This window comes from Symphalangus syndactylus, chromosome 21 (assembly GCF_028878055.3).
Source record: "Symphalangus syndactylus isolate Jambi chromosome 21, NHGRI_mSymSyn1-v2.1_pri, whole genome shotgun sequence".
NCBI lineage: Eukaryota > Metazoa > Chordata > Mammalia > Primates > Hylobatidae > Symphalangus > Symphalangus syndactylus.
The window spans coordinates 36,801,056-36,827,039 of record NC_072443.2 but is presented as its reverse complement, the minus strand read 5'-3'; the positions used below and the strand labels follow the sequence as shown (position 1 = coordinate 36,827,039).

At 35.5% G+C, this 25,984-nt stretch overlaps 1 protein-coding gene across 6 annotated transcripts in view; it reads left to right on the top strand.

Moving 5' to 3' along the window:
• The window catches only part of CD200R1 (CD200 receptor 1), a 63,134-nt gene that overhangs the window by 23,860 nt on the left and 13,290 nt on the right, over positions 1-25,984 (top strand). For 3 of the 6 annotated variants that reach the window (XM_055259598.2, XM_055259599.2, XM_063630075.1), the window contains one exon: positions 6,335-6,403. The exons of the other annotated variants lie outside the window; for them this stretch is intronic. In XM_055259598.2, the coding sequence (XP_055115573.2) occupies positions 6,335-6,403 (69 nt within the window). The remainder of the gene's footprint in view (positions 1-6,334; positions 6,404-25,984) is intronic. 6 annotated transcript variants of the gene reach the window in all.

The window sequence follows — 25,984 nt, the reverse complement described above, 5'->3', positions numbered from 1 at the left end:
GCTATCTGGAAACTCTCTGAATCCAGTCCTTTGGGTTTTTATGGAGGCTTCATCAGATAAGCATGATTTATTAGTCATTGGCCACTGGTGATCAACATAACCTTCAGCACCTTTACCCTCCTCAGAGGTTGAAGGGTGGGGCTGAAAGTCAACCCTCTAGTCATGCCTTGGTCTTCCCAGTGACCAGCCACCATTCTGAAGTTACTAACCACAAGTCAACTAATGAGCATACACAAAAGACATCACTTTGGAGACTTTAAGGATTTTAGGAGTTGTGTGTCAAGAAACAGGGTCAAAACCCAAATGTATATTTTACAATATCACAGGCAAAAAGCAAATTTTTAACAAATTTAAGAAAATTGGTATCATATCAAGTATCCCCTCCAACCATAATGATATAAAGCCTGAAATTAATAACAGGAGGAACTTCACAAATACATGGAAATTAAACAACATACTCCTGAACAACCAATTGGCTAATAAAATTAAAAGAGAAATTAAGAACATTTCTTGAGACAAATGAAAATGGAAATACAGCATACTAAGACCTATGGGATACAGCAAAAGCAGCTATAAGAGGAAGATTTATAGCAATAAATGCCTACATTAAGAAAGAAGAAAAATCTCAAATAAACAACCGAATGTTGAACGTAAGGAACCAGAAAAACATGAACAAACTGAGCCCAAAATTAGTAGAAGGAGGCAAAGAATAAACATCAGAACATAAATAAATAAAATAAAGACTAGAAAAACCATGGAAAAAAATTAATGAAATCAGTTGCTTTTTAAAAAGATAAATAAAATCAACGAACTGTAGCTGATAAATTAAGAAAAAAAGAGAGAGACATCCATAAAATGAGAATGAAAAAGGAGACATTACAACTTATACCGTAGAAATACAAAGGATCACAAGAGACTGTTAAAAACACAATTGTATGCCAACAAATTGGATAAGCTAGGAGAAACGGATAAATTCCTGGACATAGACAACCTACCAAGATTTAATTATGAAGAAATAAAATTGAACAGCCCAGTAATGAGTAAAGAGATTAAATCAGTAATAAAAAATCATCCATCAGAGAGAAGTCCAGGAGCTGTTGGCTTCACTGCTGAATTCTACCAAACATATAAAGAAGAATACCAATTATTTTCATTCTTCCAAAAATTGAAGAGGAAGGAATACTTCCAAAGTCATTTTACGAGGCCAGAATTACCCTCACACCCAAATAAGACAAGGACACTAGATAAAAAGAAAACTACAGGCCAATATCCCTGGTAAACATAAATGCAAAAAATCTTTAACAAGATGCTAGCAAGCCAAAATAAATAGCAGATTAAAAAGAGCATTCATCATGATCAAGTGGACTTCCATCCCAGGGATGTAAGGATCAACAGACACAAATCAATAAACATGAGACATCACATGAACAGAATGAAGAACAGAAACCAGATGATCATTTCCATAGATGAAAAAAAGCCTTTAAAAATTCAACATCCTTTCATGATAAAAATTCTCAATAAATTAGGTATAGAAGGAAAGTACCTCAGTACAATAATGATTATACATGAAAAACTCACAGCTAACTTCACACTTTATGGGGGAAAATGGAAAGCCTTTCCTCTAAGATCAGAAACAAGACAAGGATGCCCACTCTTGCCACTTGTATTCAACATGGTACTGGAAGCATAAAGTTGTTAATAATATTTCCTCATAATGCTGGAAGTTCTAGCTGGAGGAATTAGGCAAGAGAAAGAAATAAAGGAATCCAGATAGAAAATAAAGAAGTCAAATTTTTCCTGTTTGCAGACAACATGGTCTTATATATGGGAAACTCAAAGACTCCATGAAAAATTCTTAGAACTAAAAAATGAATTTAGTAAAGTTGCAGGATACAAAATGAACATTAAAAATTAGTAGCTTTTCTACACACTAACAGTGAACTATCTGAAAAAGAAATAAAGAAAATCCTATTTTTAATAGCTACAGAAAATAAAATACTAAGAGATAAATTTAACCAAGGAGATAAAAATCAATAAAGTATATATGTGTGTGTCTATTTCTGGATTATGTATTATATTCCATTGACATATGTGATTATCTTTTAGCCAAGACCAGATTGTTTTGATTACTGTAGCTTCAGAGTGAAGCTTAAACTTAAGTAGATTTTTCTCTTTTTTTTTGTTATTCTTTTTAAACAAACAGCTTGGCTATTCTAGGTTTGCATTCATATATAAATTTTAGAATTATCTTCTCAATTTACACAGAAAAGACTACTACATTTTGATTGAGACTGTTGTTGAGGAGAATTGACATCTTAATAATATTGAGACTTTCTATTATATAGGGTTTATCTAATTTACCTCAGCAATATTTTATAGTTTTCAGTATACAGGTCTTACACAACTTTTATTACCTTTTTTTCTTAGGTTTTTTTTTTGCATTATTGTAAACATTTAAAAAATTTCATTTTCCAATTGTTTGTGCTAGTATAGAAAAATGTAATTGTTTTAAAATATTAGTATTTTATATTATTACTTTACTAAGTTCATTTAGTTCTAGGAAGAGAACTTCCTCAAACTGTTAAAGTGCATCTTTGAAAATTCTATGCCTAATATTTTACTTCTTACATAGTGCAAGATTTGATTTGTTAATATTTTGTGAAAAAATTTTGTATCATTTCTAAGTGTTGCCAGTCATTGTTTTTTAATTTGTAATGTGTTTGTATAGTTTTGATATATGGTTAATTCTACCTTCATAAAATGAGTTAGAAAGTGTTCTCTCCTTGATTTTCTAAAAGGGTTTGTATGTAAAATTAATATTACTTCTTTCTTACATGTTCACTTAAATTTGTCAGTGTAGCCAATTTGATAGAAGGCTTTTTATCAACAAATTCAGTTTTTTAAAGATATAAGGCTTTTCAGTTTTTTTATTCTTAAGTAGTTTTCAAAAGCTTTGTCTTCAATGGATTTGTCCATTTCAACTGTTACTGAATTTGATTAGCATAATATTATTAATAATATTCCCTCATTTTTCCTTTCACCAATGCAAATCTATGTGAATGACCCTCCTTTCCTTCCTGATATTAGAGATTTGTGTTCTTTCTATTTTTTTCTTGATCAGTCTAGTTGTTAAGTTTATAAATGTTGATGATCTTTTTAAAGAACCAGCTTTTGATTTCCTTAATTTTTTGCATTGCTTGTTTCCTATTTTATTGATTTCTGCTCTTACGTTTATTATTGTCTTTTCTCTCTTTTGTTTCTTGCTTCTATGGGTGAATTTTACACATTTCTTCCTTTAAAATTAGCACTTAAAGGTATTACTTTTCCTAAAACCACTGTGTTAGCTGCTTATTTCAAATTTTGGCATGTTGTATTTTCATTATCATCCAGTGAAAACTTGAATTTCTTCATGAATTTCTTCTTTGAGCAAAGGGTTGCTTAGAAGTGTGTTTGATTTCTAAATATTTGGTATTTTCTCAAAAATCTCATTGTGATTGATTTCTAATTTAATTCTGTTTTGGTTGGAGGACATCTTTTATATGACTTTAGTTTTTTTTAACGTTTTTGAGACTTGTGGCACAGAATGTGGTCAAACTCAGTGAATACATGATGTGCACTTGCAAAGAATGTATCCTGCAGATGCTGGGTTAGAGTTCTAAAAATATGAATTAGGTCAATGTGGTTGATAACTATATTAGTTGTTTATAACTATGTAATCAATTACCCCCCAACTTAGCAGCAGATAAGAAATATGTATTTTGAAAGATAAAAATACATCTTAAGTTGATATTGATACTTTGCATTAAAATTTAGGACTGAGGGTTTTTTTTTTTCCTTTTTTCTTTGACGGAGTCTCACTCTGTCACGGAGGCTGGAGTGCAGTGGTGCGATCTCAGCTCACTGCAACCTCTGCCTCCCGGGTTCAAGCAATTCTCTGCCTCAGCCTCCCAAGTAGCTGGGATTACAGGCGCCTGCCACCACGCCTGGCTAATTTTTGTATTAAACTTACTTATTTTACATCTATTATCTTCTTTCTTCCTCACTATAAAATTGAACAATACCAACATACAGACATACCTATCTCTCCACAACCTCACCCAACAGTGTATGTTCTCAAACTTTTGGATTTTGCCAGTTATAGATGAGAAATGGCATTTCCAAATACTTTTAATTTGGATTCCTCTTACCATGACTGATGTGAAATATATTTTCATATGACTAAGAGATATTTTTACTTCTTTTTCCATAAAATTTCTGTCCACATGTTTAGTCCGGTTTGCTATAGGTTTGGGTTGACCTTTATTTTTAATCCAGCGTTATCTAGCCATGTGCCAGAGAGCTGTGCAGGCCACTATTCTAAGCCCATGAATTCTGACAATTATCTCTTCCCTAACTTAACTATTCCCATTCAGATCTAGAATTCATAGTGTCTGTGTCCAGATGCCTTTGTAATCCTGATTTTATGGACTTGCCATTCGATCTGCTTTTTTAAAAGTTTGTCTCTCAGTGCTCTTGCAATAACATGGCTTAAACTCACTTCAGTTTGGGTTAATTTGGGTTGTGTATCTATCCTAGCATATTTCTTAGGCTCTAACCCTTGATTTATACTCATAGCAGTAAGGCTTACTTGCACTAAGATTCATCATTGGGTAACTGAAGCAGCTTACTAGCCAGGTAGTCTTGGTCAAATTGCTTAAACACTTAATCTACATTTCTTTATCTGTAAAATGAAAATAATATCTGCTAGTTATAGAGAGATGGACATAAAGAACATAGGCAAATTACCCAAAATCTATTCCTATTATACTCATTCAATACATTATCTTAAAAGAACAGTTTGTTAAAATGGTAGCTGAAAGGGGCACTAGATTCAAAATTTTTCCAGAAAAACACTGAGCGTTAAATTTTACTCTAAATGGTGTCTCTTTGCTAGTCAGATACACTCACTATAGATAAGCTATGAGTGTATCTTTTCCTTGTGAGCACATTCTAGGAGCTTTGTGCCTTGCACAGTTAGAACCTGCCAATATCCAGCCTCAACTCCAATTACACATCCAGGTTTTCTCACTTCATGGCAATACTAAAATATTTATAACTCTTGTAAATTTTTATCTGGCTTTGTACCTCCTTTAAATGCCATTATTTTTGTTTGCATTTTCCCTTCTGTCTTGCTGGAAAACTCCTCATGTACTTAGATCCAGCTAAAAAATTACTTATTATAGGAAAGCATGCCCAATCTCTTACTCCTGTTTTCCTGGAATTTAAACATCTCTTCTTTTAAACTTCTATACATCACATGCAACTTCGATCATTGCACTGAAAACTGTGCATTATAATTGTTTCCCTAGCTACTGCCTCTCCTGGATCTTAAGCTCTTGGAAAAAAGGGGATATTGTTTATTATGATATCTCTGTGCCTAGCAGGGTACTTTGGCAAAAATTGCTGCTTAAAAGATGTGTACTACGAATTCTCACTAAGAGCTTGCCTTGCAGAAATGTGAACTTAATTGGCCATTGTCTATATCACGGGTCCCCAACCCTGGGGCTGCAGACTGGTACCGGTCCTTGGCCTGTTAGGGACTGGGCCGCACAGCAGGGGGTGAGCGGCAGGTGAGTGAGAATTGCAGCCTGAGCTCCACCTCTTGTCAGATCAGTTGGAGGCATTAGATTCTCACAGAAGCATGAAACCTATTGTGAACTGTGCATGCCAGGAATCTAGGTTGTGCATTCCTTATGAGAATTGAACTAATGCCTGATGATCTGAGGTGAAACAGTTTCATCAGAGAACCATCGTGCTCCCTTCCCCCTTGTCCGTGGAAAAATTAATCTTCCTTGAAATGGGTCCCTGGTGCCAAAAAGGTTGGGGACCTTTTTCCCATCATAGATTCTATGATGTGATTTCAACAATGCTTAGGAAAATCTTTTTATTCCATACCAGCATCCAATCAATTGTCCCCAATAAACTTTTTTTACCTCCTCATTGGTGCTTGAAAAGCCTGTAGAAGATAGTAAACTAATTTCTTCCACACTCAGAGATAGACTAAATGCATATAAGCCTGGAAGAAGACTTGAATATAAAGCAAGAGGGGGGTGATGGGCACTCTGGGCTTAAAGCAGGACTATGCCAGAGTCAGGAAGAGCAAGTGAAAAGTTTATACTGGGACAAATTTTGCCAAGACTTTTGCTTGGCTGTCATAATTTAGATATTCATTGGCAAATGCAATATAAAAATAGTCTGAAGAATGTGAAAAATATTATTTTAACTAGGAGTCAGATCTATTAATGCATATTTCTCTCTCTACCCCCTATGTCTTTTTCAAAATGCATATATTCAGAAGCGGAGGGTGCTGTTCAACCAAACAACTCATTAATGCTGCAAACTAGCAAGGAGAATCATGCTTTAGGTAATGTCTATCTTTTAATAATAATTCTAGTAGGGGAGTGCTTGATGTCCATATAGGTTTTACATTTTTGGATCTTGAATTGTCTCATGCATTATCTGTGTTATCTAAATGATATTATATTTAAGAGTGTTAATAAATTTTTCATTCTGAAATTATTTCTATACTTATTTAGTACTTATTTTAAGAATGGGATCACTAAACAAAACCAATGGCCTCTTCAAAAAAATTTGTTATTCAACTTTTGAAACCCAGATTATTATCCCAGAGCTCTTTTTAATAAGCAGATCTTAATGGGTGTTAATGATTTATTTTCTATATCCTCTCTCAACCCTATTGTATCCAAAATTTTTGCTTGCCATTTTAATTAACATTGAAACAGAAAAGAAAAGTTAATAGACTTTATTTTTTTAGAGAAGTTTTAGGATCATAGCACAACTGAGTGGAAAGTACAGAAATTTCCCATATAACCTCTGCCCCCACACGTGCAAAGCCTCCCCCATTATCAACATACCTGACTAGAGTGATACATTTGTTTCAATTAATGAACCTACATTGAAACATCATCATTATCACATTATCAAAGTCCAAAGTTTGCATTAGGGGTCACTCTTAGGGTTGAATGTGAATGTTTTCAGGCAAATGCACAATGACATGTCTCTACCATGATAATATTTTACAGAGTAATTTCACTGACCTAAAAATCATCTCTGTTCTACCTATTCATCCTTCCCTGCCGGCTAACCCCAGGCAATCCTGGTATACTGTCTCCATAGTTTTGTCTTTTCCAGAGTGTCATATAATTGGAATGTTACAGTATTCAGCATTTTCAGACTGGATTTTTCACTTAATAATATGCATTTAAGTGTTCCTCTGTGACTTTCCATGTCTTAATGGCTCTTTTTTTTTAGTACTGAATAATATTCCATTGTTCGACTATACCACAGTTTATTTATTTGCCTGGTAAAAGACATCTTGGCTGCTTCCAAGTTTTGGCAATTAAGAAAAAAGCTGCAATTAACACCCATGCACAGGTTTTTGTATGGAACTAAGTTTTCAACTCTTAGGGTAAATACCAAAATGCATGATTGTTGGATTGCATGGTAGGAGATTGCTTAGTTTTGTAAGAAACTGCCAAACTGTCTTTCAAAGTAGATGTACTACTTTGCATTCCTGCTACCAATTAATGAAAGTTCCTGTTGCTCCACTCCTCGCCTTTGGTGTGTAGTGGTTCTTATTGTTGTTTTAATTTGCCTTTCTTTGATGACATATGATGTAGAGCATCTTTTCATATGCTTATTTTCCATAAATATATACATTTTCTTTTTTTTTTCCTTTTTTTATTATTATTATACTTTAAGTTTTAGGGTACATGTGCACAATGTGCAGGTTTGTTACATATGTATCCATGTGCCATGTTGGTGTGCTGCACCCATTAACTCGTCATTTAGCATTAGGTATATCTCCTAATGCTGTCCCTCTCCCCCTCCCCCCACCCCACAACAGTCCCTGGAGTGTGGTATTCCCTTTCCTGTGTCCATGTGTTCTCATTGTTCAATTCCCACCTATGAGTGAGAACATGCAGTGTTTGGTTTTTTGTCCTTGCGATAGTTTACTGAGAATGATGGTTTCCAGTTTCATCCATGTCCCTACAAAGGACATGAACTCATCATTTTTTATGGCTGCATAGTATTCCATGGTGTATATGTGCCACATTTTCTTAATCCAGTCTATCGTTGTTGGACATTTGGGTTGGTTCCAAGTCTTTGCTATTGTGAATAGGGCCGCAATAAACATACGTGTGCATGTGTCTTTATAACAGCATGATTTATAGTTCTTTGGGTATATACCCAGTAATGGGATGGCTGGGTCAAATGGTATTTCTAGTTCTAGATCCCTGAGGAATCGCCACACTGACTTCCACAATGGTTGAACTAGTTTACAGTCCCACCAACAGTGTCAAAGGGTTCCTATTTCTCCACATCCTCTCCAGCACCTGTTGTTTCCTGACTTTTTAATGATGGCCATTCTAACTGGTGTGAGATGGTATCTCATTGTGGTTTTGATTTGCATTTCTCTGATGGCCAGTGATGATAAGCATTCTTCATGTGTTTTTTGGCTACATAAATGTCTTCTTTTGAGAAGTGTCTGTTCATGTCCTTTGCCCACTTTTTGATGGGGTTGTTTGTTTTTTTCTTGTAAATTTGTTTGAGTTCATTGTAGATTCTGGATATTAGCCCTTTGTCAGATCAGTAGGTTGTGAAAATTTTCTCCCATTCTGTAGGTTGCATGTTCACTCTGATGGTAGTTTCTTTTGCTGTGCAGAAGCTCTTTAAATTAGATCCCATTTGTCAATTTTGACTTTTGTTGCCATTACTTTTGGTGTTTTACACATGAAGTCCTTGCCCATGCCTATGTCCTGAATGGTATTGCCTAGGTTTTCTTCTAGGGTTTTTATGGTTTTAGGTCTAACATCTAAGTCTTTAATCCATCTTGAATTAACTTTTGTATAAGCTGTAAGAAAGGGATCCAGTTTCAGCTTTCTACAAATGGCTAGTCAGTTTTCCCAGCACCATTTATTAAATAGGGAATCCTTTCCCCATTGCTTGTTTTTGTCAGATTTGGCAAACATCAGATAGTTGTAGATATGCGGCATTATTTCTGAGGGCTCTGTTCTGTTCCATTGATCTATGTCTCTGTTTTGGTACCAGTACCATGCTGTTTCGGTTACTGTAGCCTTGTAGTATAGTTTGAAGTCAGGTAGCGTGATACCTCCAGCTTTGTTCTTTTGGCTTAGGATTGACTTGGTGATGCGGGCTCTTTTTTGGTTCCATATGAACTTTAAAGTAGTTTTTTCCAATTCTGTGAAGAAAGTCATTGGTAGCTTGATGGGGATGGCATTGAATCTATAAATTACCTTGGGCAGTATGGCCATTTTCAGGATATCGATTCTTCCAACCCATGAGCATGGAATGTTCTTCCATTTGTTTGTATCCTCTTTTATTTCATTGAGCAGTGGTTTGTAGTTCTCCTTGAAGAGGTCCTTCACATCCCTTGTAAGTTGGATTCCTAGGTATTTTATTCTCTTTGAAGCAATTGTGAATGGGAGTTCACTCATGATTTGGCTCTCTGTTTGTCTGTGATTGGTGTACAAGAATGCTTGTGATTTTTGTACATTGATTTTGTATCCTGAGACTTTGCTGAAGTTGCTAATCAGCTTAAGGAGATTTTGGGCTGAGACAATGAGATTTTCTAGATATACAATCATGTCATCTGCAAACAGGGACAATTTGACTTCCTCTTTTCCTAATTGAATACCCTTTATTTCCTTCACCTGCCTGATTGCCCTGGCCAGAACTTCCAACACTATGTTGAACAGGAGTGGTGAGAGAGAGCATCCCTGTCTTGTGCCAGTTTTCAAAGGGAATGCTTCCAGTTTTTGCCCATTCAGTATGATATTGGCTGTGGGTTTGTTGTAGATAGCTCTTATTATTTTGAGATACGTCCCATCAATACATAATTTATTGAGAGTTTTTAGCATGAAGCGTTGTTGAATTTTGTCAAAGGCCTTTTCTGCATCTATTGAGATAATCATGTGGTTTTTGTCTTTGGTTCTGTTTATATGCTGGATTACATTTATTGATTTGCGTATGTTGAACCAGCCTTGCATCCCAGGGATGAAGCCCACTTGATCATGGTGGATAAGCTTTTTGATGTGCTGCTGGATTCGGTTTGCCAGTATTTTATTGAGGATTTTTGCATCAATGTTCATCAAGGGTATTGATCTGCAATTCTCTTTTTTGGTTGTGTCTCTGCCAGGCTTGGGTATCAGGATGATGCTGGCCTCATAAAATGAGTTAGGGAGGATTCCCTGTTTTTCTACTGATTGGAATAGTTTCAGAAGGAATGGTACTAGTTCCTCCTTGTACCCCTGGTAGAATTCGGCTGTGAATCCATCAGGTCCTGGACTCTTTTTGGTTGGTAAGCTATTGATTATTGCCTCAATTTCAGATCCTGTTATTGGTTTATTCAGAGATTCAACTTCTTCCTGGTTTAGTCTTGGGAGGGTGTATTTGTCGAGGAATTTATCCATTTCTTCTAGATTTTCTAGTTTATTTGCGTAGAGGTGTTTGTAGCATTCTCTGATGGTAGATTGTATTTCTGTGGGATCAGTGGTGATACCCCTTTATCATTTTTTATTGCGTCTATTTGATTCTTCTCTCTTTTCTTCTTTATTAGTCTTGCTAGCGGTCTATCAATTTTGTTGATCTTTTCAAAAAACCAGCTCCTGGATTCATTAATTTTTTGAAGGGTTTTTTGTGTCTCTATTTCCTTCAGTTGTGCTCTGATTTTAGTTATTTCTAGCCTTCTGCTAGCTTTTGAATGTGTTTGCTCTTGCTTTTCTAGTTCTTTTAATTGTGATGTTAGGGTGTCAATTTTGGATCTTTCCTGCTTTCTCTTGTGGGCATTTAGTGCTATAAATTTCCCTCTACACACTGCTTTGAACGTGTCCCAGAGATTCTGGTATGTTGTGTCTTTGTTCTCATTGGTTTCAAAGAACATCTTTATTTCTGCCTTCATTTCGTTATGTACCCAGTAGTCATTCAGGAGCAGGTTGTTCAGTTTCCATGTAGTTGAGTGGTTTTGAGTGAGTTTCTTAATCCTGAGTTCTAGTTTGATTGCACTGTGGTCTGAGAGACAGTTTGTTATAATTTCTGTTCTTTTACATTTGCTGAGGAGAGCTTTATTTCCACCTGTGTGGTCAATTTTGGAATAGGTGTGGTGTGGTGCTGAAAAGAATGTATATTCTGTTGATTTGGGGTGGAGAGTTCTGTAGATGTCTATTAAGTCCACTTGGTGCAGAGCTGAGTTCAATTCCTGGGTATCCTTGTTAACTTTCTGTCTCATTGATCTGTCTAATGTTGACAGTAGGGTGTTAAAATCTCCCATTATTATTGTGTGGGAGTCTAAGTCTCTTTGTAGGTCACTGAGGACTTGCTTTATGAATCTGGGTGCTCCTGTATTGGGTGCACATATATTTAGGATAGTTAGCTCTTCTTGTTGAATTGATCCCTTTACCATTATGTAATGGCCTTCTTTGTCTCTTTTGATCTTTGTTGGTTTAAAGTCTATTTTAACAGAGACTAGGATTGCAACCCCTGCCTTTTTTTGTTTTCCATTTGCTTGGCAGATCTTTCTCCATCCCTTTATTTTGAGTCTATGTATGTCTCTGCACGTGAGATGGGTTTCCTGAATACAGCACACTGATGGGTCTTGATTCCTTATCCAATTTGCCAGTCTGTGTCTTTTAATTGGAGCATTTAGCCCATTTACATTTAAAGTTAATATTGTTATGTGTGAATTTGATCCTGTCATTATGATGTTAGCTGGTTATTTTGCTCGTTAGTTGATGCAGTTTCTTCCTAGCCTCGATGGTCTTTACAATTTGGCATGTTTTTGCAGTGGCTGGTACCCATTGTTCCTTTCCATGTTTAGAGCTTCCTTCAGGAGGTCTTTTAGGGCAGGCCTGGTGGTGACAAAATCACTCAGCATTTGCTTGTCTGTAAAGTATTTTATTTCTCCTTCACTTATGAAGCTTAGTTTGGCTGGATATGAAATTCTGGGTTAAGAATGTTGAATATTGGCCCCCACTCTCTTCTGGCTTGTTGAGTTTCTGCCGAGAGATCAGCTGTTAGTCTGATGGGCTTCCCTTTGTGGGTAACCCGACCTTTCTCTCTGGCCGCCCTTAACATTTTTTCCTTCATTTCAACTTTGGTGAATCTGACAATTATGTATCTTGGAGTTGCTCTTCTCGAGGAGTATCTTTGTGGCGTTCTCTGTATTTCCTGAATCTGAATGTTGGCCTGCTTTGCTAGATTGGGGAAGTTCTCCTGGATAATATCTTGCAGAGTGTTTTCCAACTTGGTTCCATTCTCCCTGTCACTTTCAGGTACACCAATCAGATGTAGGTTTGGTCTTTTCACATAGTCCCATATTTCTTGGAGGCTTTGTTCATTTCTTTTTATTCTTTTTTCTCTAAACTTCCCTTCTCACGTCATTTCATTCATTTCATCTTCCATCACTGATACCCTTTCTTCCAGTTGATCGCGTCGGCTACTGAGGCTTCTGTATTCTTCACGTAGTTCTCGAAACTTGGCTTTCAGCTCCATCAGCTCCTTCAAGCACTTCTCTGCATGGGTTATTTTAGTTATACATTTGTTGAATTTTTTTCAAAGTTTTTAACTTCTTTGCCATTGGTTTGAATTTCCTCCTGTAGTTTGGAGTAGTTTGATCGTCTGAAGCCTTCTTCTCTCAACTCGTCAAAGTCATTCTCCGTCCAGCTTTGTTCCGTTACTGGTGAGGAACTGCGTTCCTTTGAAGGAGGAGAGGCGCTCTGCTTTTTAGAGTTTCCAGTTTTTCTGCTCTGTTTTCTCCCCATCTTTGTAGTTTTTTCTACTTTTGGTCTTTGATGATGGTGATGTACAGATGGGTTTTTGGTGTGGTCGTGCTTTCTGTTTGTTAGTTTTCCTTCTACCAGACAGGACCCTCAGCTGCAGGTCTGTTGGAGTTTGCTAGAGGTCCACTCCAGACCCTGTTTGGCTGGGTGTCAGCAGCAGTGGCTGCAGAACGGCGGATTTTCGTGAACTGCAAATTCAGCTGTCTGATCGTTCCTCTGGAAGTTTTGTCTCAGAGGAGTACCTGGCTGAGTGAGGCGTCAGTCTGTCCCTACTGGGGGGTGCCTCCCAGTTAGGCTGCTCGGGGGTGAGGCACCCACTTTAGGAGGCAGTCTGCCTGTTCTCAGATCTCCAGCTGCATGCTGGGAGAACCACTACTCTCTTCAAAGCTGTCAGACAGGGACATTGAAGTCTGCAGAGGTTACTACTGACTTTTTGTTTGTCTGTGCCCTGCCCCCAGAGGTGGAGCCTACAGAGGCAGGCAGGCCTCCTTGAGCTGTGGTGGGCTCCACCCAGTTCGAGCTTCCTGGCCGCTTTGTTTACCTAAGCAAGCCTGGGCAATGGCGGGCACCCCTCCCCCAGCCTCGCTGCCGCCTTGCAGTTTGATCTCAGACTGCTGTGCTAGCAATCATCGAGACTCCATGGGCGTAGGACCCTCCAAGCCAGGTGCGGGACACAATCTCCTGGTGTGCCATTTTCCAAGCCCATTGGAAAAGCACAGTATTAGGGTGGGAGTGACCCGATTTTCCAGGTGCCCTCTGTCACCCCTTTCTTTGATTAGGAAAGGGAACTCCCTGACCCCTTGCACTTCCCGAGTGAGGCAATGCCTCGCCCTGCTTCGGCTCGCACATGGTGCGCTGCACCGACTGTCCTGCACCCACTGTTTGGCACTCCCTAGTGAGATGAAACTGGTACCTCAGATGGAAATGCAGAAATCACCTGTGTTCTGCGTCGCTCACGTTGGGCTACATTTTCCATATGTATCTTCTTTGGTAAAGTTCCTGTTAAGATTTTTGACCTGTTTTTTAGTCTGGTTGTTTGCTTGCATATTGCTGAGTTTTAAGAGTTCTTTGTGTGTTTTGGATAACAGTCTTTTATCGGATATGTCTTTTGCAAATACAGTTGGCCCTCTGTATCCATGGCTTTCATATCTGTGGATCCAACCAACTATGGATTGGAAATATTTGGGAAAAATTCCATAAAGTTCCAAAAAGCAAAACTTGAATTTGCCTTACTACATAGAATCCACAGGATGTAGTGATATACAGGCAATGTATTAGGTATTATAAGTAATCTAGAGATGATTTAAAAAATACAGGTGGTTATATGCAAATACTAAGTGATTTTATACAAAGAATATGAGCATCTGTGGATTTTGGTATCCATGGGGTGATGGAATCCCCCAGAGGTAACAAGGGATGACTGTATTTTTTCCTAGTTATGTGGCTTGTCTTTTCATTCTCTCTCTCTCTCTTTTTTTTTTGAGACAGAATCTCGCTCTGTCGCCCAGGCTGGAGTGCAGTGGCGCGATCTTGGCTCACTGCAAGCTCCGCCTCCCGGGTTCATGCCATTCTTCTGCCTCAGCCTCTGGAGCAGAGTAGCTGGGACTACAGGCACCCACCACCACGCCCAGCTAATTTTTGTATTTTTAGTAGAGATGGGGTTTCACTGTGTTAGCCAAGATGGTCTCGATCTCCTGACCTCGTGATCCGCCTGCCTCGGCCTCCCAAAGTGCTGGGATTACAGGCGTGAGCCACTGCTCTTAGAAATTTTTCACAGAGTAGAAATTTTTAATTTTACTGAAGTCCAGCTTATCGAATTTTTATTTCATGGTTTGTGCCTTTACTGTGGTAGCTAAAATGTCACTGCCAAACCAAAGATCACTTAGACTTTCTCTTATGTTACCTTCTAGGAGTGTTTTTAGTTTGCATTTTTATATTTAGGTCACTGATCCATTTTGAGTTTATTTTTGTGAAAGGTGTGAGGTCTGTATCTAGATTTAATTTATTTTTGCACGTGGATGTCCAGTTGTTCCAACACCATTTGTTCAAAAGACTCCAATGTATTGCCTTTGCTAGTTTCCAAATACAATATTTATGTGAGCCTATTTCTGGGCTCTCTGTTTGGTTTCATTTACTTGTTTAGCTCTTCTTTTGCTAATAACATTCTGTCTTGATTATTGGAGCTTTATCGTAAATCTTGAAGTCGAATAGTGTCAAGCCTCAAACTTTGTTCTTCTTCAATAATGTGTTGACTATTCTGAGTCTTTTGCCTCTCTAGATAAACTTAAAAATCAGTTTGTTTATATCCATAAAATAACTTGCTGAGATTTTGATTGGGATTGTGTTGAATCCATAGATCAAGTTGGGAAAAACTGGTATTTTGATAATGTTCATTCACCCTATGTGAATGAGGTCTCTCTCAATTTACTTAGATTTTCTTTGATTCTTTCCCATCAAAGTTTTATAGTTTTCCTCATATAGATGTTGCACATATTTTGTTAGACTTATACCTAAGTATTTCATTTTTGGGGATGCTAATATAAATGGTATTGTGTTTTTAACTTCAAATTTCACTTGTTCATTGGTGACTTATTGGAAAGTAATTGGCTTTTGTATGTTAACCTTGTATTTTGCAACCTTGCTACAATTTCTTATTAGTTCTAGGAGGTTTTTTGGTCAATTCTTTCAGATGCTTTACATAGATAATTATGTCATGTATGAACAAAGACAGTTTTATTTCTTCATTACCGATCTCGATCCCTTTTATTTATTTTTTCTTGTCTTATTGCATTAGTTAGAAATTCCAGTTGAAAAGCAGTGGTGAAAAGAGTCATCTTGCTTTGTTTCTGATGCTTTGCTTTCTCACCATTAATTATGATGCTAGCTGTAGAGTTTTTTGTAGATATTTTTTAAGTTGAGAAAGTTTCTCTTTTTCCCAGTTTACTGAGAGTTTTTAAAAAACCATAAATGAGTGTTAAATTTTGTCAAATGCTTTTTCTGTATCTATGGAAATGATCATATGATTTTTTTTATTTAGCTCATTGATGTGATGGAAAATATTAATTCACTTTTGAATTTTGAGCCAGGCTTGCATATCTGGAATAAACCCCACTTGTTCATGGAATATAATTCTTTTAATACATTCTTGAATTTGATTTACTAATATTTTATTGAGGATTTAAAAATGTATATTTATGAGAGATATTGGTCTGTGGTTTTCTTTTTTTGTTATTTTTTTTCTGGTTTGGTTATTAGGATAATGCTAACCTTATAGAATGAGTTAGGAAGCATTCCCTCTGCTTCTGTTTCTGAAGGAGATTAATAGAACTGGTATAATTTCTTCCTTAAATATTTAACAGAATTTATCAGTGAACCCATCTAGGCCTCATACTATCTGTCCTGAAAAGTTATTAATTATTGATTCAATTTATTTAATAGATATAGTCCTGTTCAATTTGCCTATTTCTCCTTTAATTTATTTATTAGATATAGTCCTGTTTAAACTGCCAAATTGTTTTGGCAGGTTGTGTCTTTTAAAGAATTGGTTTATTTCATCTGTGTTATCAAATTTGTGGGCATAGAATTCTTCATAGTATTCTGTTATTATCATTTTAATGTAAATGGCATCTGTGGTAATGTCCCCTCTTTCATATCAGATATTAGCAACTTGTATCCTCTCTCTTTTTTCTTGGTCTGGCCAGTGACTTATCAAGTTTATTGATCTTTTCAAAGAACCAGGTTTTAGTTTTATTGATTTTCTCATTTTCAATTTTATTGTCTTCTGTTCTAATTTATATTTTCTTTTCTTCTGCTTAATTTGGATTTAATTTCCTCTTCTATTTTCTAGTTTCATAAAGTTCGAGTCTGGGTGATTGATTTTAGACCTTTTTAATTTTCTAATACATGCATTCAATGCTATAAATTTCCCTCTTAAAAACTACTCCTGCTGCATCCACAAATTTTGATAAATTGTGTTTTCATTTTCATTTATTTAAAAATATTTTTAAATTTCTCTTTAGGTTTCTTTTTTCACCTATTCATTATTTAGAAGTATGTGGTATAATCTCCAAATATTTTGGAACTTTCCACTACCTTTTTGTTTTACATTTCCAGTTTAATTCCATCATGGTCTAAAAGCAGGCATTATGTAATTTCTATTATTTTATATTTGTTAAGATGTATTTTATGGCTCAGAATGTGGTCTATTTTGGTACAAGTTTCATATGAGCTGGAGAAGAATGTGTATGCTGCTCTTGTTAGAAAAAGTCATCTATAGATGTCAGTTATACCTAGTTAATTGATGGTATCACTGAATTCAGCTATGTCATTACTGAATTTCTGCCTGCTGGATCTCTCTATTTCTAATAGAGGGGTATTGAAGTCTCCAACAATTATAGCAGATTCATTTATTTCTCCTTGCTGTTCTGTCAGTTTTTGCCTCATATATGTTGATACTCTTTTGCTAGGTGCACATATGTTAAGGATTATTATTTCTTTTTGGAGAATTGACTCATGTATTATCACGTAATGATAACACATCATTATGTAATAACTTTTCTTGCTCTGAAGTCATTGCTGTTTAAAATTAATATAGCTACTTCCATTTCCTTTTGATTAGTATTAGCATGACTTATCTTTATTCATCCCTTTTCTTTTAAACTACACACACATATATATATATATACATATATATATATATATCTTTAGATTTCAAGGTTTTTTGTAAACAACATATAATTGGTCTTGCTTTTTGATCTACTCTGACAATCTCTTTTAATTGGTGCATTTAGACCATTGATGTTCAAAGCGATTACTGATGCTGTTAGATTAATATCTACCACAGTTGTTACTGTTTGCTTTTAGTGCCTCTGTTCTTTGTTCCTATTTTTGTCTTCTACTCTTTTCCTGCCTTTTATGATTTTACCTGAGCATTTTATATGATGCCATTTTCTATCCTCCTTAGCATATTAGTTATATTTCTATTTTTACTTTTTTAGTCATCATTTGAGCTTGCAACATACGTTTATAATGAATCCAAGTTAACTTTCTTTTTTTTTTACTCCCACACATCAGCCTATCAAACCAACCATTGTCTTTACATGGTAGTGATGGGATAATACTATATACTGTTTCATGGGTGGTGTGAATACCTTGCAATAACAAAATAATCCTAGTTCCTTCCTTCCTGTTCCTTGTATCATTATTTTATTCATTCTTCTTATACATAACACATACATAATCAAATACATTGTTACTATCATTATTTTGGACAAAGTGTTATCTGTTAGATTAATTAAGAATAAGAAAAATGCAAGTTTTAATTTTACCTTTACTTGTTTGTTTTCCAGTGTTCTTTTTGATATAGATCTGAGTTTTTGACTGATATTATTTTACTTCTCTCTAAAAAAATTTCTCTCAGCATTTCTTGGAAGGCAGGCCTACTGACAACAAATTCCCCCAATTTTTGTTTGTCTGAGAACATCTTTATTTCTCCTTCAGTTTTGGAGGATAGTTTTTGCAGGATATGAAATTCTAGGTTGGTAGTTTTTTTCCCTCAACACCTCAAATATTTTACTTTGCTGTCTTCTTGCTTGCCTGGTCTCTGAGGAGAAGTTGGGTATAATTCTTTTCTTTGCTTCTTGGTAGGTAAGGTGTTTTTCCTTTCTGGCTTCTTTCCGAAGTATTTCTTTACATTTGATTTTCTGTAATTTGAAAATAATACATCTAGGTGTAGGTTATTTTTGGCATTTATTCTGCTTGGCGTTCTCTAAGTTTCCTGGATCTGTGATTTAGTGTCTGAAATTAATTTGGGGAAAATTCTTAGTCATTATTATTTAAAGTATTTCTTTTTTTTCATTTTTTTAACTACAATATAGCAACTTTTCAAAAACAAAATTTGAAATAGATTAAAACTATTGTGATTGTGAAAAATTCTACAGAACTCAAGGGAAGGAATGCATGTTGATCTCAGAAATAATGGAATTAGAAAGTTGAACTAGATGAGGACTCTCTCTGTTCCTCTCCTGCTTCTGCTTTATTTACTTATTTATATTAATTTTAATTGACACATAATAATTGCACATATTTATGGAGTACATAGTAATATTTTGATACATACAATTTGTAGTAATCAGATCATGGTAATTGGTATATCCTTCACTTCAAACATTTCCTTGTGTTGGGAACATTCAATATCCTCTTCTAGCTCTTTGAAAATATGTAATATATTATTGTGAACTATAGTCATCCTACAGTACTATAAAACAATAGAACTTGCTCATCCTACCTTGCTATAATTTTGTGCCCTTTAACAAATTTCCTCTATTCCCCCCTTTCCCCTACCCTTTGTAGTCTATAGAAGCCTGCGTTCTGCCTTTTACTTCTATGAAACCAACTTTTTAAACTTCTGCATAGAATGAGAACATGTGATGTTTGGCTTTTTGTTCTTGGCTTATTTCACTCAACATAATATCCTCCAGTTCCATCCATGTTGCTGTGAATGACAATATTTCATTTTTTATGGCTGAATAGTATTCCATTGTGTATATATACCACATTTTCTTTATCCATTCATTTGTTGTTGGGCATTTGGGTTGATTTCCTGTCTTGGCTATTGTGAATATTGCTGTAATAAACATAGGGGTGCGGATATTTCTTTAACATATTTATTTCCTTTCCTTTGAATAAACGTTTACTAGCAAGATTGCTGGATCATATGAAATTTCTATTTCTAATTTTTTTAGGAACTTCCATACTGTTCTTCATAGAGACTGTATTAGTTTACATTCCTATCAGTGGTTTATAAGAGTTCCCTTTTCTTTGCATCCTTACCAACATTTATTTGTGTCTCTTTGATAATAGCCATTCTAACTGGGGTGAATGAAATCTCCTTGTGATTTTAATTGACATTTCTTTGATGATTAGTGATGTTGAGCACTTTTTCATATATTTGTTAACCATATGTATGTCTTCTGTTCAGAAATATCTGTATCAATTACCCATTTTTAAGTTAGTTTTTCTGTTATTGTGGAGATATTTTGAATTCCTTGTATATCTGGATATTACTCTTTTGTTGGATGAGTATTTTACAAATATTTTATCCCATTCTGTAAGTTTATTCATTCTGTTTATTGTTTTGCTGTGCAGAAGGTTTTTAGTTTTATATAATCCCATTTGTTTACTTTTGCTTTAGTTGCCTATGCTATTGAGGTCTTATTCTTAAAATTATTTCTCAGATCAGTGTCCTGAAGTATTTCATCTATGTTTTCTTCTAGCAGTTTTATAGTTTCTGGTCTTATATTTAGGTCTTCAATGAATTTTGAGTTGATTTTTGTATAGGGTGAGAGGTAGGAGGTCTAGTTTCATTCTTCCGCATATGAATATTCAGTTTACCCAGTGCCATTTATTAAAGAAGGTGTCCTTTCCCCAATGTATGTTCTTGACATCTTTGTCAAAGATCAGTTGACTGTATATATGTGGACTAATTTCTGGGTTCTCTATGCTGTTCCATTTTTCTGTGTGTCTGTTTTTATGCCAGTACCATGCTGTTTTGATTAGTACAGCTTTATGGTATATTTTGAAGTCTGTTAGTGTGATGCCTCAGCTTGTTTTTTTTTTTTTGTTTTGTTTTTGGTTTGTTTGTTTTTTGCTTGTTTGTTTGCTTTTTGCTCAGTATGGGCTTTGGCTGTTTGGAGTCTTTTGTGGTTCCATGTAAATTTCAGGATTTTTTTTCTATTTTTGTTAAATGAAATGACACTTCATTGGTATCTTGATAGTAATTACATTTATTCTGTAGATTACTTTGGGTAGTATGGGCATTTTAACAATATTAGTTATTCTAGTCCATGAATGTGGGATGTCTTTCTATTTTTTGTGTCTTCTTAAATTTCTTTCTGCAGTGTTGTGTGGTTTTACTTGCAGAGATCTTTCATATCCTTGGTTAAATTCATTCCTAGATATTTTATTCATTCATTTATTTATTTCTGTAGCTATTGTAAATGGGATTGTTTTCTTGATTTCCTTTTCATCTGGTTTGTTGTTTGTGTATAGAAATGCTACTAAGTTTTGTCTGTTGATTTTGTATGCTGCAACTTTATTGAATTTGTTTATCAGTGTTAACAGTTTTTTGGTGCAGTCTTTAGGGTTTCTCTATATAAGATCATGTTATCTGGAAACATGGACAATTTGACTTCCTGCTTTCTAAATTGGATGTACTTTACTTATTTATTTTTCTTGCCTAATTTCTCTGGGCCAGACTTCTAGTACTATCTTGAATAACAGGGGTGAGAGTAGGCATTTTTTCTTCTAATTCTTCTTCTAATTCTTAAAAGCTGAAAGCTTTTCCCCATTTAGTATAATATTAGCTACACAGCCTATAGATGGCCTTTATTGTGTTGAAGTACTTTCTTCTGCACCTAATTTATTGAAAGTTTTTAATGATGTAGGGATGTTGAATTTTATAAAATGCTTTTTCTGATCATATGATATTAAAATAATCACCTAGTTTTTGTTCTTGATTTTGTTGATGTGATGTATCACAAATATCGATTTGCATATGTTGAACCATCCTTGCATCTCTGAGGTGAATCTCACTTGATTATGGTGCCTGATGTTTTGATGTGCTGTTGAATTCATTTGCTAGTATTTTATATATAAGTTTATTAGTAATATTGGCTTGTACTTTTCTTTTTTGCTGTGTCTTTTCTGGTTTTTGTATCACAATCATGCTGGGCTTGTCAAATGAGTTTTGACATTCAATGACATTCAAATGAGTTTTACATTCAATTTTTTGGAATAGTTTGAAGTATTTCATCTGTGTATCAAGGACTGGTATTAGTTCTTTAAAAGTTCGGTAGAATTCAGCTGTGAAGCCCTTTGTTCCTGGACTTTTCTTTGTTGGGAGACTTTTCATTACTAATTCAATCTCATTACTCATTATTGGACTGAGGTTTTCCATTTCTTGTTGGTTTAAAGTTGTTAGGTTGTCTGTATCCAGGAATTTTTCAGTTTCCTCTAATCTTTTGAATTTATTCGTGTGTAGTTGTTCATAATAGTTTCTAATGGTCTTTTGTATTTATGTAGTCTCTGTTATTATTTCTCTTTTTTGTTTCTGATTTTATTAATTTGGTTTTTTCTCTTTTTTTCTTTATTCATCTAGCTAATGGCTTGTCAATTATGTTAATCTTTTTACAAACCCACAGCTCATATCATACTGAATGGGCAAAAACTAGAAGCATTCCCCTTGAAAACTGGCACAAGACAAAGATGCCCTCTCTCACCACTTCTATTTAATGGTATTGGAAGTTCTGGCCAGGGTAATCATGCAAGAGAAAGAAACAAAGAATATTCAAATAGGAAGAGAGGACCTCAAGTTATCTTTGTTTGCAGATAACATGATTCTATATCTAGAAAACCCCATCATCTCAGCCCAAAAGCTTCTTAAGCTGATAAGTAACTTCTGCAAAGTTTCAGGATCCAAAATCAATGTGCAAAAATTGCTAGTATTCCTATATACCAACAACAGACAAGACAAGAGCCAAATCATAAATGAACTCCCATTCACAATTGCCACAAAAGAATAAAATACCTAGGAAAACAACTAACAAGGGAAGTGAAGGACCTCTTTAAGAAAAACTATAAACCACTGCTAAAGAAATCAGAGATGACACAAACAAATGGAAAAACAGTCCATGCTCATGGATAGGAAGGATCAGTATTGTGAAAATGGCCATACTGCCCAAAGTAGTTTATCGATTCAGTGCTATTCCCATTAAGCTGTAATTGACATTGTTCACAGAATTAGAAAAAAACAATTTTAAAATTCATATGGAACCAAAACATAACCCAAATAGTGAAGGCAATCCTCAGCAAAAAGAACAAAGTTGGAAGCATCATGCTACCTAACTTCAAACTATATTATAGGGCTACAGTAATCAAAACAGCATAGTAGTTGTACAAGAACAGACACATAGACCAATAGAACAGAATAGAGAACCCAGAAATAACACCACACATCTACAACCATCTTATCTTTGACAAACCTGACAGAAACAAGCAATGGGGAAAGGGTTCCCTATTTAATAAATGGTGCTGGGACAGCTGGCTAGCCATATGAAGAAAATTGAAAGTGGACCTGATATGGGTTGGCTGTGTCCCCACCCAAATCTTATCTTGAATTGTAGTTTCTATAATCTCCATGTGTCCTGGGAGGGACCTGGTGGGAGGTAATTTAATCATGGGGGGCAGTTACTGTCATGCTTTTCTCATGATAGTGAGTGAATTCTCATGAGATCTGATGGTTTTATAAGGGGCTTTTCCTCCTTTTGCTTGGCACTTCTCTTTGCTGCTGCCATGTGAAAAAGGACATGTTTGCTTCCCCTTCTGTCATGATTGTAAGTTTCCTGAGGCCTCCCAAGCCATGCTGAACTATAAGTCAATTAAACCTCTTTCTTTTATAAATTACCCAGTCGTGGGTATGTCTTTATTAGCAGCATGAGAGCAGACTAAAATACCTTCCTTACATCATGTACAAAAATCAACTCAAGATGGATTAAAGACTTAAACGTAAAACCCCAAACTCTAAAAACCCTAGAAGAAAATCTAGGCAATATCATTCAGGACATAGGCTCAGGCAAAGATTTCGTGATTTCATGACAAAGATGCCAGAAGCAACTTCAACAAAAACAAAAATTGACAAATGGGATCTGATTAAACTAAAGAGCTTCTGCACAGTCAAAGAAACTATCAACAGAATAAACAGACAACCTACAGAATGGGAGAAAAGTTTTATAATCTATTCATCTAACAAAGGCCTAATAACCAGCATCTACAAGGAACTTAAACAAATTTACAAGAAAAAAGAACCCCATTAAAAAGTGGGTAAGGAACATGAATAGATAATTCTCAAAAGAAGACATACATGCAACCAAGAAACACATGAAAAAAAGCTCAACATCACTGATCATTAGAGAAACGCAAATCAAAACTACAAAGAGATACTATCTCACACCAGTCAGAATGGTGATTACTAAAAAGTCCAGAAACAACAGATGCTGGCGAGGTTATGGAGAAAAAGAAATACTTTTACACTGTTGGTGGGAGTGTAAATTAGTGCAACCATTGTGGAAGACAACGTGGTGATTCATCAAAGACATAGAGGCAGAAATACTGTTTGACTTGGCAATCTGATTACTGGGTATATACCCAAAGGAATATAAATAATTCTATTATAAGGATACATGCCTGTGTATGTTCATTGCAGCACTATTCACAATAGCAAAGACATGGAGTCAACCTAAATGCCCATCAGTGATAGACTGAATAAAGAAAATGTGGTACATATATACCATGAAATATTATGAAGCCATATATAGATGAGTTCATGTCCTTTGCAGGGACATGGATGGAGGTGGAAGTGATTAGATTATCCTCAGCAAACTAATGCAGAAACAGAAAACCAAACAGTGCATTTTCTCACTTATAAGTGGGAGCTGAATGATAAGAACACATGGACACATGGAGGGTGGAAACACACACTGGAGCCTGTCAGTGGGTGGGGAGTGGGAGGAGGGAGAGCATCAGAAAGAATAGCTGATGGATGCTGGGCTTAATACCTCGGTGATGGAATGACCTGTACAGCAAATCACCATGGCATACATTTACCTAATTAACAGACCTGCACATCTTACCTATATACCCCTGAAGTTAAAATAAAAGTTGGAAACAGAAAAACAAAACAAAACTTTTTTGTTGTTGATTTTTTGTGTTTCTTTTTAGGTTCAGTTTCATTGAATTCTGCTCTGATCTTTATTCCTCCTACTAATTTTGGGTTCGGTTTATTCCTGCTTTTCTTCCTTAATATGTGCTGTTAGGAGTTAATTTGAAATATTCCTACTTTTTTGATGTAGGCATTTATTGCTATGGATTTGCCTCTTAATGCTGCTTTTGCTGTATCCCTTAGGTTTTGGTATGTTGTGTTTCTATTTTCATTTGTTTCAAGAAATTGTTAAACTTCTCAATTTCTTTCTTTACTCATTTGTCATTCAGTAACATGTTGTTTAACTTTCATGTATTTGTATAGTTTCAAATGTTCCTCTTGTTATTGATTTCTAATTTTATTCCACTGTGGTCACATAAGATGATATGATTGTAATTTTTAAAAATTATTTGAGACTTCTTTTGTGACCTAACATATTGTCAATTCTGGAGAATATTCCATGTGCTGGTGAAAAGAATGTGTATTTTGCAGCTGTTATATAAAATGTTCTGTAAAGGTCTGTTAGGTCTGTTTGATTTATGGTGTGGTTTAGATCCAATGTTTCTTGATTTTCTGTCCAGATCATCTGTCTAATGCTGAAAGTAGGGTGTTGAAGTCCTCAACTATTATTGCTTTGAGGTTTATCTCTCCCTTTAGCTTTAATAATATTAGCTTTATATATCTGGGTGCTCCAATGTTGGGTCCATATATATTTCAAATTGTTATGTCGTCTTGCTAAATAAATTCATTTATTTTTACGTAATGTTCTTTTTTATATAGCCTTTGTCTTAAAGTCTGTTTTATCTAATGTAAGTATAGCTACTCCTGCTTGTATTTGGATTCTGTTTGCATATCTTTTTTCCACTCCACTTTCAGTTTATGTGTGTCTTTACAGGTGAGGTGAGTTTCCTGTAGGTGGCATATAGTTGGATCTTTTTTTTTTTTTTTTTTTGAGATGGAGTTTTGCTCTTGTCACCCAGGCTGGAGTGCAATGGCATGATCTTGGCCTCTGCTTCCCCGGTTCAAGCAAATTCTCCTGCCTCAGCCTCCCGAGTAGCTGGGATTATAGGTGCCTGCCACCATGCCCAGCTAATTTTTGTATTTTTAGTAGAGATGGGGTTTCATCATGTTGGCCAGGCTGGTCTCAAACTCTTAACTTCAGGTGATGCACCCTCCTTGGCCTCCCAAAGTGCTGGGATTACAAGCATGAGCCACCGTGCCCAGCTGGGTCTTATTTTTTTAAATCCACTTGGCCAGTCTATATCTTTTAATTTGGAAATTGAATCAGTTTATATTCAAGGTTATTTGATAGATGAGAACTTACATCTGTCATTTTATTAATTTTTTTTTTCTAGTTGGTGATGGTCTTGCC